This window comes from Geospiza fortis, unplaced genomic scaffold (assembly GCF_000277835.1).
Source record: "Geospiza fortis unplaced genomic scaffold, GeoFor_1.0 scaffold111, whole genome shotgun sequence".
Classification (NCBI taxonomy): domain Eukaryota; kingdom Metazoa; phylum Chordata; class Aves; order Passeriformes; family Thraupidae; genus Geospiza; species Geospiza fortis.
In genome coordinates this window covers 3,721,892-3,734,071 of record NW_005054321.1, presented here as the reverse complement: position 1 = coordinate 3,734,071, position 12,180 = coordinate 3,721,892, and the positions used below count along the sequence as shown (strand labels likewise).

Here is a 12,180-nt window from a genome sequence, read left to right as displayed (position 1 = left end):
GACACTGACCGTTTTTAATTTTACTGAATTTTTATTCTTTTGCAGTGGTAGATATCACTTCCTTTCCCTCTCACCCCCAGTTTACCTCAAAAATAAAATATATTAAATTCTGTTTAGTAATGTTTTTATGAATTATTAGCATCTGCTTATTTTTTTCCTGATATCTTAGTTCTCAAACTCTCAAGAGGAAGAGGAAATTGATATGGACACAGTTCATGACAGCCAAGCCTTCATTTACCATCATTTGAATATGCTGGAGAGACCATCCACACCAGGTATGAGTAACTTTATAGGCAAGGTGGTTGTATTTTTTTAACTACTTCAGTTGTGAGGTGGTTTTTGCTACTGCTTATTTCCATACTTACAGTGTTGGTAAGTGTTAAATGTTACTGGAATTCCAGGAACTGCCGAAAGGGTGCATAAGAATATTTCTTTAGGTTTCAGTAGATGCACAGAGAAGAGTATACATGTGTATTTTTACATATATCTAAGTAAGATAAGTATAAATCATGATTATGGAAGTGAAAAGCTAAGGAATGAGTAGAAGAGCACCAAGTTTAATTAGAATCCCATAAGCAATTAGGTAAATCTTGTTTTGAAATTGTTGAAATTGGTGTCATTTAAAAATTACAATTTTGAAGATTAAAAAAATAGAAAGACTCCTCAGATAAAAAAACCTCACAAATATTAATGATTTATAACTTAACATTAGGAAATGTTAAAGCCTCAAAGATATTTAGAAGGGCTTTTCAAAGTTGAAAGGATTGCATCTGTGAGTGAAATTGTTTCATTTCAAGCCCTTCCTTTCTTTTACTACTTCTCTTAGTATCTTTTTTTATACAATACTTGACAAAATTATTCTCAAGGCATAGTATTTCTTAGAAACTTTAAAACAGGTTGAACTTCCACCTTCTTAGTTTCTCTGTCTCTAGCCAAGAAATTTGGTGGTTTGTCTCATTTTCTCAAAATGTTTTAACAACATTTCTGAAGTTCAATTCCAGAATGTGCCAATGGAGCAAAGCTGAGGTCATGTGACAATGTACCAAGCATTTTGAGGGATCTTCCATACAGATTCAGAACAAGATTTTAAGGCTGCAGTACTGTATTGTGTAAAAGTGAAGTCTTTGGGTTTAGATTTCAGAGTAATTACCCTCTTGCCTGTTTTTCTGTTTTTATCCAGCGACTGCCTAGTGTAAAACAGAAACAGACCTTAGCGGCAGGATCTGGAATGTTGGTTCCATCTTGAGTTGCCCTAGGTCCTGAGCTATGCTGCCAGGTGACCTTACCTGCTTTCCCTGTGATCAGGCAGTTAAATGGCCCCATTTAAGGGAAGGGCTGGTGGAAGCTGCTGCCCTGAGGATCCTGCTGAGGTTGGTGCCTTGGTGCCAGTGCTGCAGAAGCTGGAGGCTCATACCCCGTTATGAGCCTTGAACATAACGTTTTTCCTTCCTTGGCAGATGCTCTAGCCACTAAGGGAGTTTATTTCTTTCTTTTGATTTTTATTTTTTTTTAATAAAAGGTTACTGCTGTCACTTCTCAGCTAGGAAATTAAGGTCATATGGGGACATTAAAACACAGGGAGGTCTAGTTTCTGGATTCCAGATGGCCTTCAGTTAATGACATGTGCCTACAGCCAGCTCCACCAGGACAGCTTTGCTGTTAGGTATCTAGAGTAGCAAAACCCACAGCTTTTTTACTTACTTCAGCAGGATAAAGGAGCAGGCTGCATATAGGTTACTCTCATGAACTTGGGAGCCTATATCTACAAAGCTTTAGTTTAAACTTCTTAGAGCTGCTTTGAGTTTTGTTCTCAATGTTATGGTCAACCATCACATTTTCTGTTGTGGCACAGAATAACACATCCAGGGCATGTAAGTGCAAAGCTGATCTGCTGAGGATTAGTATTTATAACTCTTACATGATATTTTGGAACAATTTTTTCACTAGATTTACACACTCTATGGAATATAAAGTCATAAACAAAAGTCTGCCAAATCCGTCATAAATGGGACTTATGGGACCCTCTGTGCGCCAGCTCTGTGCTCTGGGACTGTTGTGGATTAAGTTTGTGCTGGGGGTCAGGAAGGGTAAAGTCTGACCAAGAGTGGAGCAGTGGCCATTTAGCTGGTGCTTTTATAGACCCCCAGCAGACACAAGCTACTTCAAGTCTCACTCCTGTCCTGAATGACCTTCTCACCTCTGTTGTTTAGACATTCAGCACACTGTGATGCATTTTTCTTTCCTAGGTAATAAATGAGACAAATGCCAGGCTTTGCAGCAGAATTTATTTTAAATAGTTAGCCTTTGAAAAGCATTATTTTGAAACACTTCAGATTATTTTATTCTTTTTTTTTTTGTTTATGTGGTTAGAAACAGTTCCACTTCACATATTTTTTGCTTCTAAAATTTCACCTGTTTCTTATTCATGGCATTTTTCTTAGAAGCAGAGATGTATGAATTATAGACTAAATAAAGATAGTTCAATCTTTAGGAAATGGTATGCTGCTGAGAAGAAACAGATGGGGAAGAATAAAAGCATACATAAATAAAATTGTTCACACATAGGAGTGTTCCGTTTTATAAAGGAATCCCAGGGCCTGGGAGGTTTTACAGCAGTGATGGAGGATGGGTGCATTTCAGGGAGTGATTATTGTGAAATAGATTGACAGGAGGCTCTGAAATGGTCTCAGTGTCTTGTTAGTAAATCTGCCTCAGTTCTGACTCCTTGGAAGGAGTGAGCTCTTAGTCCACCCGCAGTGTTCCTCCCCCAGCTGTGGGCTCTGTCCCCACGTGTCACATGAGGTGTTAGGTCATCAGCTGAGCACAGCATGTGAAAAGCAGCTGCCAGGAGGAAGTTCACGTTGGGTCCTGTAGTATCTGTGGTTTTTTGTTGGATTGTTAGGTTGTTGGTTTTTTTCCATTTCCCAGACCACCCCAAATGATCATTTGGATTTGGTCAAGTTGATGTAACCCCTAACACCAGGAAAATATTATTTTCCTTTAAAAGTTGGGGGTGGGGGAGTGAGGATGAGAATGTTTTTGCATGGTTCTGCCCATGGATGTGAAAAGTTAAAGCTGAGACAATAACAAAAAGTTTTCTAATACAACATGTGCTGGATTACAGGTTTTAGTGTTACAATTACAGCACCTGTCCCTGTTCATACAAATCCTACTAAAGCATCCTATGATAATAAAACTGTGGACTCTGGCAGTTGTAGGGGAGTATAATAATTTTATCAAGAAACTTATTAAAACAAAACAAACATTAGTTGTGAATTGTCTAAAGAATGCTGTTGTGATGATTACTCATCTGCCCTTAAGGCTGGAAACTTGGTAGCCTCCTTTGAACCTCCAAGGCTGTGCAAGGTTACATTTCTAATGTGAGAACAGATTTTATTTGCTATTAATCATCAAGAATATTAGGAACATTCCCTTCACTTAAATCTTAAGATAAAAGACTTTCAAGATGAGATTTTCTGTAAGCAGCAGATTTGATCTCTCAGGCTGCAAGGTGACTTGTCTTGCTTTGCTGACTTGAGTGAAATCAGATAAAGGTACACTTCTTTAATATTTCACTCATCTGAAAGTACAGTATGTCAGAAGTAACCTTTAAAAGGTTCTGCTGTATCTGTCAGTGATTATTGATTGGCTTGGTCTTTTCTGCTTCCAAAATAAATGCCTGGCTGTAGGCTGGATGATCTGCCAGTGAAGTGACATGTCATTATAGCTCATCACTGATGAACACTTAATTGAACTTTTTCCAACTAGTTTTGATGGTTTGAAAGTTGATAAAAAACAGCATCCAATTCTTTCTTTATTTCTGCAAAGGAAAGAAAAATAAAATGCAGTGATGTTGTCTTAGTGCACTGGCATTCTTTTTCTGATGACATTCAGGGGCAGTGAGCTTTGAGGACATCCTGGGGATTCAGACTCAGATCAAACAGATTCCTTGGCCATTCTGTTAATTGTTTTGCAGTTTTCTGGGATAGTCAAATTGGAAATTGGTGCTGCTGACTTTGTGGTTGCTCTGTTTACTGTGTAGATGAAACTTTGGAGGTCTAGACCACAGTCATAATGTTGATCAGATTGTGGTCGTTTATCAGAGTTACTACACTTTCAGGAAATTATGGTTTATCTCGATTGACTTTTTTCTGAAACATTTTGAAACTCGACATACTGCATGTGCTGCAGTAAAGTGTAAACTACTGCAGTTATTATGTTTAAACAGTACATTTACAGCAGCAGATCCAAGCCTGGGGTGCAAATCACTGCACCTGGAGATTGGATGCAGGAGTAAATAGGAATTCAGTCCAAACTGTGTGAGAAGCCCAGTCCTCTGCAGTTAGCTGAGAATGCACCAGTAGATCAAAGTCTGCCTTTTAGTGGCTCTCTGCCAAAAAGTGCTATGAAAACATCAGCGCACAGACAAATATATAAATGAACATTTCTTGGATTCAGGGGCAGCGCTGACAATGATGGCTTTTTGCTTTACATTCTAAGGAGGTAAAAGTTGTTACAACTGTTCTGATAGAATACCTTTTAATAACATACAGTATTAATACAGTATCTGTTACACTTTATTACTCAAGATATAACTGTTTCCAAAGTGGTAGCTCATAGGCTTTGAGGTTTGTAGATAAATTTGCCTCATTAAAATTGTATGTGGTTAATAGTACTCTTCACAAGGAATGGTGTTTTCCAGTGCTTTACTTTAAAGTAAAGAAAGCAGCTTTAATAGAAACACAAACCCTGCAGATAGTGACAACAGAAATGAGAATTGCTTCAGTATGTGGCTGCAGTGTGTCAACTCCATGATTTAATAAAAAAAACATAATACTGTAGCTGGGACTGTCTCTGAGAAAACAACTAATCACTCTCAAATCTAGAGAGAGGATGAGTAAGGCTGGCAAGTTTTCAAATGAACTACCTGAAACTGATGGAGGCACACAAAGTATTCTGAATTGGCTTCCTGATTTAGATCTTCTTTCTTTCAAAAACAGGGATTTCACTAGAATGTTCCAGAATACTAAAATAAATGTAGCAAAAATAACACCACAGTTAAGATATTATTTTAGTCTAAGGCAATATAGTTGTTAAATGAAAGTCAGATGAGAAAAGCAAACTTTTTACCAGTAAAAACTGCATTTTAGTTAAAACACCAACTTGTCTATACAATACTTTAGTTTTACCTTTGGTATAGGTATAAGAAATTGTCTGTCTGGTTTTAAATCCCACTAAAAATTGAAGTCAAATGAATCTGTAAATTTGAACTAGTTAAAATGTTTATGTTGGTTCCAAATTAACTGATTTGTTTACCATATCTTCAGAAAACCTTTGGCTGGTTTTATGTTTTTTTAACTAGACCTTTGTTTTTCACCCTCAAACTTCAGTTTTTGTCCCATGGACCTTAAAAGAGCACTCTTCTAGAGAGAAAATTGATAACCTTTTTCAGAGATGTATAATTTGAAAATTCTGGTTCTTTAGACTAATTACAGGACGTGGCATTCTGGAAACCTGAAATCATTTATGCTTGGTAACTTTTTCTGTGTACTTTGTTGGTGGTTCAACAGATGCATAAACACAGCATTAAATTAAAAAATAGTGTCTTGGACGTTTCCAGAGTAACACTAAAAAGAAAAGAAGAAATAAGGAAAACCAGGGTAATTTTGAAACTGTTTTTATGGTGTTTTCCATTTTCTGAATGTTTTCTCTTTAGAGAAAATGCTAACCAGAGCTGCAGGTCAGCTGCTTTGCAAAGAGAGTGCATTACCTTTCTCATTGGTGAGCTTTCTTTGGCTTCTGGGGGAGACACGTGAAGTGCTTCTGCACTTGTATCAATGTCCCCCTCTTCCCAGAGCCTGTCCCTGTCAGGTGCTGCAGCACCAGCCTGTCCTCAGGACCATGGGCCTCAGACTTTGCTATGATTTGTGAACTTGTCTTCTCTTTCTCTGATGTTTCAGTAAATTAGGGTGCAAATGGGGCGATTTCAAACAAGTGTCAATTTGTAAAAATCCTGTATCAGCCAGCAGCTGTTTTACATTTGTTGGCCATGCAAAGAAACATAGGCTGTAAGTTTGTGGCATCCCACTCTCTTCACACAAAATCAGAAGCATAGGAGGGACCATATGAAAGGTCTCACAAAAGCCTGTTGGCATGTTAAAGTCTCAAGTTACAGGTTTTCATACTGTGAAAGTTCAAAAACAAAATATGAGAAAAATAGGTGAAACGCTCTACCCAACAATATAGTTCAATGTTAATGCACCAAGGAGCACTAAAACTTAAGTGAACAGGGTGTTAAAATTATCTGACAGCAATTTGTATTATGACACCGGATGTTACTTTGAAGCTTATCAGGATCCACAGCCCTTTAATTTACAAGATCTGTGTTTTCATATTTTATTCTCATGACATCTACAGCATTTGTATTTGTCCCTGGGGCAAATGGTACACAAATATTCTGATCTTTCTGCCATGGGATCATAACCCTGTCTTAATTTTAAGCACCTACACAGCTAATTGGAACACCACAAACCCAACAATTACATTGGAATCTCCACATCCTAAACAGGAGGAGATCCATGTGGACAGACACATGTATGTGCATTTTCTTCCAAAGAATGCTACTAACCACTTCAGAAGGAGCTCCTAGGCTGACCCTCCGCTTATTTTGTGTTTGTGTATTTTGTGAAACCCAGGTTTCAGTCCTGCTCTCTGTGCCAGGAAGAAGTGGGTTCCCTGCAGGAAGAGGGAGTGCGCTGTGCCTCTTTGCATCAGTCCTTCTTCCCCTGTTTATAAAAGGATGATTATACTGCCCCGTGAGACAATTTCTATTTAGCCTTATTCTCCTTAACTACTCTTGTCATGTTCCTGGCATAGGCTTTAAGTAGGAAGAAAAAAAGGTTCTGTAGGTTCAACACTGAATTTTATGCATGGAGATCTGTAACATTTTTGATGGAGCTTTTATAGGTCTGTCCATTTTGGCACACAATTGAGTTTAGTAGATTGTGATCAATCTTTTGGAGCCATCATCCAGGATCAATATATTTGATTCTTGATTTCAAAGCACTCTTTAACAGTAGGAGGAAATTTTCTGGATAGCTTTTATTTTTGCATTTAAAAACCCAAGAGACTTGAGTCACTATTGTGACTCTATGAAGAAATGGTGTGTGTACTCCTATTGCTGGCTCGGTAGAAGCAGATTTTTGTAATGTCATTATTTCATTTCTTACTGATGTCTTTTCCATATCACCAATGTTTACTGCCTTCTTAAGTGTCAGTAGCCCTTGAATTGCAGTTGGATCCCATTTCTCCCTTTCCTGAAGATCTTCTTGCCTCTCTAGGTGGTCACCACCACCCCTTTGGTCTTGTTAGTTTCAACTACTTTTGTATTTGCTCCCTAACTTACCCCAGACACTGGTGTTTAAATGCTTTAACAAACAGATTTCTTGAATAACACACCTGAAATAAGTAATGAGGTGATAATACAGAGTGTTGCCTTAGCAGAGCTGGTAGTTCAGTAAAGTGCAGGAAATTAGCACAAGTGGCAGGTCATGTAACAGAGTCAGGAGAGTCTGTTTGGTTGCATCCTCCATCTTCACTTGACACTACTGCTACATCATCTCTGCCGACTTTAACCAGTGTTTTTATACCAGTTCTGGTTAAAATTTTTTAAGCTCAGAGGCTTAGCTTCAGTTTGAGGTTGTTACAAATGTAGTGTCTAGACTTACAGGTTTAGTTTCCATACAAAAATAAGTCCACAATTTGGAATCAATGGAGCTGAGAAGTTTCAAGAGTTTGTGTCATGTTGTGTGGGTTTTTTCTTCTATTTGAAGTTAGTTTGATTTTGCCATGTGTATATTAATGTATCATGTGCATGTAGCTTGAGAACATATGAGAATGTCTTCAGTACTTTAGGTCATCTTTTGTACATTTTCCATACAGCCAGCCAGTGGTCTTCAGGCTTTTTGCCAAGACCTTTATTTCTGTGTTTCTGGCAGCTCTGTTTGTGTCACTGCCGCAGTTCACCTGTAACTACTGCAGCTTATTTTAACAGCATCAAATACTGCCTGCTTTGGTTTTCTGAGATACAGCCTCCACCCTTTCCTTTTCTAATGCCCTGAGCCAGATATACTCCTTTTTTCACCATTGTGTCATCTGTTTAATAGCTGGTTTTGTATTCTTGCAGCTGCTAAATAAAGTTGTCTAAACAGTGAATGCTTTGGAGGAAGGAGCTCAGGTTATGGGGATAGGTTTAGGTATTGGAGGAATTCCTTTTAAAAATACAGTTGGAAATAGTTACATAGTAAGGCAGTCTTGTACCTTTTTGCATCAAATGCAGTACACTTGCACACTTGTCTTCATTGTTGAGAATAACACCAGACAATGTAAAAAATTGTAGTAGGTATGCATTAAAGTCAGCAAGTGGAAATTGAAATTGGTGTGCATCTCCTCTACCTGCCATAAGATACATAAAAAAGTAAAGTTGTGAGTTCTAACAATAAATTTTTGCATTGGTAACATGAGCTTACTGCTGCTTAGTTCTGATTAAATAAAATTTAAAGCCTTTTAACATACTTTTATATTAGAGATGTAAATTTCAAGTTTACAGGAAACTATTGTACTTCAAACTAGCCTCCTTCATAACCTCAACAGAATTTTATATTGCACCATATTCCTCTCTTGTGGTTAAGACCAAACATATTTCTAGAAAGACATCATTTTGCTCCTTATGACTTCAAGCAGTGGAAATTCCACTATGTCCCATAGTAAGTTATTGACTATCCTCACTAAAAAAAAGAAAAATTGTTTCTATTCTGACTTCTAAATGCTTTATATAGATGTAGATTTTGTTTTTCCAAACATATTTTTAAACAAACAAAACCCAGAACAGCTGTACATATATGTATGCATATATATAGGAAAATCTAGAATTTTTCCTATATATATGCAGGATTGAATCAGTCCTCAGTCTTTCAGGTGAGGCTAGAAAGATTGCATGGAAATTGTTCTCAATACTTGCTTTTCATAGTACAGGGAGCTGTCTCTTTAGACTTCCAGGAATCATTACCACAGACAAATCATTCTTGCCTTTAGAGTTACACAACCAACCAACAAAAAGATGTACTGGGAAATAAATGTGGTTTCAAATATACAGAAAAAGATAATTGCACAGGAACATCAAATAACATCATTTCTTCTTATTTAATTGGGATATTTTCACCAATAACTGGATGGGAAAAAGCCCCATATTTAAAGTAGCAATGAAGAAAATCTCTTGTAAGTAATACGTAGAGGATTAGTTGCCTTCAAAAATCTGCTGGTGCTTTTCTACATTTATCTAGTTTTTAAATCACCCTTGCAATGTGAGTGATTTGATTAAATTTCTGACTAAAGGAATCTGAGTGTTCCTACCTTCCAAGTGTTTCCACTCTTCAACAAAGGTATCCTTAGAGTAATGCCCTGTAATCTCTACTACTGGAGCTATTGCAGTCTGTCTGAAATAATGAAATATTAAATTAGTCAAAGAGAGAATGAAAAAGTCATTCCTGAATTGAGATGTCATGGATCATATCTCCTTCTCAGGTTCAGATACCAGGCCTGCTCAGTATATAACTAGTTCTAGTGTACTTGTGAAATATATAGTGATAAAGATGGTATAATTATCTTTATTGGGATTTGGTTGTGTTTAAGAAAAAAACCCTTGTATAATCTTTGAAATAGGCTAAATTGGTTGCAAGAGGCAATTTTTAGAAAAATCAGTTTAGTTTTCCACTATCAAAAGGTTTGTATGTTCTTGCAGGGAGCTTTACCTCCCAACTAAAAAGTTCACATCCCAAAAATGCATTTTATTATGCCTGTCTTGGCACTTTATATGAGAATTTCCACAAGCAGTTATATTTGCATTATTCAATGGCGTTCCTACTCTATTTAAAAATGAATTTCAGGAAGCTAGTATGACTTAAAGTTTCTTAGAGCTCTTTACAGTTCCTGATTGTCTGGGATACTTTTATGCTATTGAGGAAGGAAGGACCATCTCTAAAAATTGTTAGTAGTGTGAGAACTTGAATGGCATGTTCAGAACCTTCTCTGAAGCTAAATGGTGCAAGCATTGTAACAGATTCCATGGTTTTATGTTTAAATGATAATGTAGGTTTTATGTAATATTTCAGAATTCTTTATGTTTGGAAACAATGCAAGTTTAACATTTGCTAATCCCACTGTATCCATTCTTTCAGGTAAGGAACAATCTTCGGGGGAGATAAACATGCACCCTGTCTCAGCAGCTCCACTCTCTGTGTTCAGTAAAGAATCCAACTCCTCAAAACATAGCGACCACCATCACCATCACCACCATGAGCACAAGAAAAAGAAGAAGAAACACAAGCATAAGCATAAACATAAACATAAACATGATACTAAAGAAAAGGAAAAGGATCCTTTTGTTTTCTCAAACAGTCCAGCCAGTGCACGATCAATCCGTTCCCCATCACTTTCAGACTGATACTGATGGCTTCTGCAGTTCAACTTGAAATACTCTTGGAGTGGTTAGAAGGATGTACATAACTATAGCTTCTATCTTTTTTTATGGAACTAAGAATATATGAATTGTCTTGGCAATTCAGAAGCTCTGCCACCTTTGAAGCCTTCTTTTTGCATGTGTGGTTGTTGAAATCTGATTCAAAAAATATGGTTTATGATTCTGACTCATTTTGTATTTCACTGTTCTCCACACCTCCCACTCTTTTTTCCATTTTAAACAAAGAAAACAGCCCTTTATGTAAGGGCCCCATGTCCACTGGCAACCCCCTGCACATCACGCTTACCATGTGTATTGCCAGAATCAATTATGGTTTAATCCTTTGAAGAATGTTAGAGGCAGAGTTTTAAGCAGAAGCCAATTGCCAAGCCTTTGGTGACAGACTGTTTCCAGAGCAGTATTGTATAACTAAGTGTAGATCTCAAAAGATAGGGATTTTCTTTAGTCTTCAGCTGACCTGTTTCTTGCTTTAACCATTGCAGCGTAATGTCAGACTTCTAAAAGAACAACAGTATGTAGAACATTTGCATTTTTCAGATACTAAAACTCTTGAAAAATTCCAGGCTGCTTTTAAGCTGGTGGTATTTATTATGGATATGAGCCTTTTAATATGATTAAACTCTGCAATTGTTTTTGGAATTTTAGCAAAATGCATAATGCATGTTTTGTCCTGTAATCAGGCTTTTAAAAATTCAATAAAGTTTGCGAATTATTTTGACAGAGGCAGGATTTTTTTCTTTAAGCTTACATTGGAATATGTTTTTGAAAGATGCTTGCTAAAATTTTAAAAATTCTGAAAAGTTTAAAAATTAAAATATTGAGAAATACATATTTCTTCCTCCTGACGGGTGGTTTGTTTGAAAACAAGATCAGCTCATGAATCCACAGGAGAAATATATCAGATTAAACTAGGTCTGGGAATTGAAATGATGGATGCATTTAAATTCTTTAGCTGTGTTTTATGCAGTGTACTGTTTACACCTAGGAAGTGTTTTATTTAAAAACTTAATTTTAAAAACGTTTTAATAATAGAGATAAATAATCTCTGCTACTTTTTATCTCTTCTCTTTATATGTGTAGAGGCAGTGTTTTATTTCCATATACTGGTTAGCTTCTGTTGCCCAGAGTTCACATAGTGTTCTATAACATGGTTGTATTTGGGTTAAATATTTTTTTATCAATTTTCACAAATTTTCATGAGAGACTGATTCTTCTTAGAGCAAAGAGAGAAAGTTCAAGAGGGACCCAATAAGACTTTTTTTAAGCCATATTCTGTTTCATGAAAGTTAATAAATACTTTTATATTCTATACCTGCTGGTGAATCCTGTAGTTCTTGGAATAAAAAGTTATCTGTAGGCTAGAAAGATGATAGGCTCAGGTACTTTGTAATATGCACATTCTTACTTTGTTATTCAAACACCACATCCTTTTAATAGTGCACAGATAGTTGTGCTAATTGTTGCCCTTGGAACCCATTTGGGCTGGATTCTGACACAACAGGCCTGGGCAGCCCTGCAGCCTCTCCTGATCTGCTGCTTTGCCAAGTCAAGGGAAGCCCTCCTGGGTTTCCTTTTAGCAGTAACTGGGAGCTCCTGGAGCTTAGGTGAGCTGAATGTGCAAGAGGAGCCCCTAAGCATGGGTT

General features: G+C 36.9%; 1 protein-coding gene across 3 annotated transcripts in view; it reads left to right on the top strand.

Annotated features, from left to right (window-relative positions):
* TAF2 (TATA-box binding protein associated factor 2) overlaps positions 1–11,848 on the top strand; it is a 60,413-nt gene extending 48,565 nt beyond the window's left edge. For 2 of the 3 annotated variants that reach the window (XM_014306884.2, XM_031056725.1), the window contains 2 exons: positions 170–275; positions 10,236–11,848. In XM_014306884.2, coding sequence (XP_014162359.1) covers positions 170–275; positions 10,236–10,501 — 372 coding nt within the window. In that variant the 3' untranslated portion in view covers positions 10,502–11,848. The remainder of the gene's footprint in view (positions 1–169; positions 276–10,235) is intronic. The other variant, XM_014306885.2, reaches the window with a different exon arrangement.
* Positions 11,849–12,180: the final 332 nt, after the last annotated feature.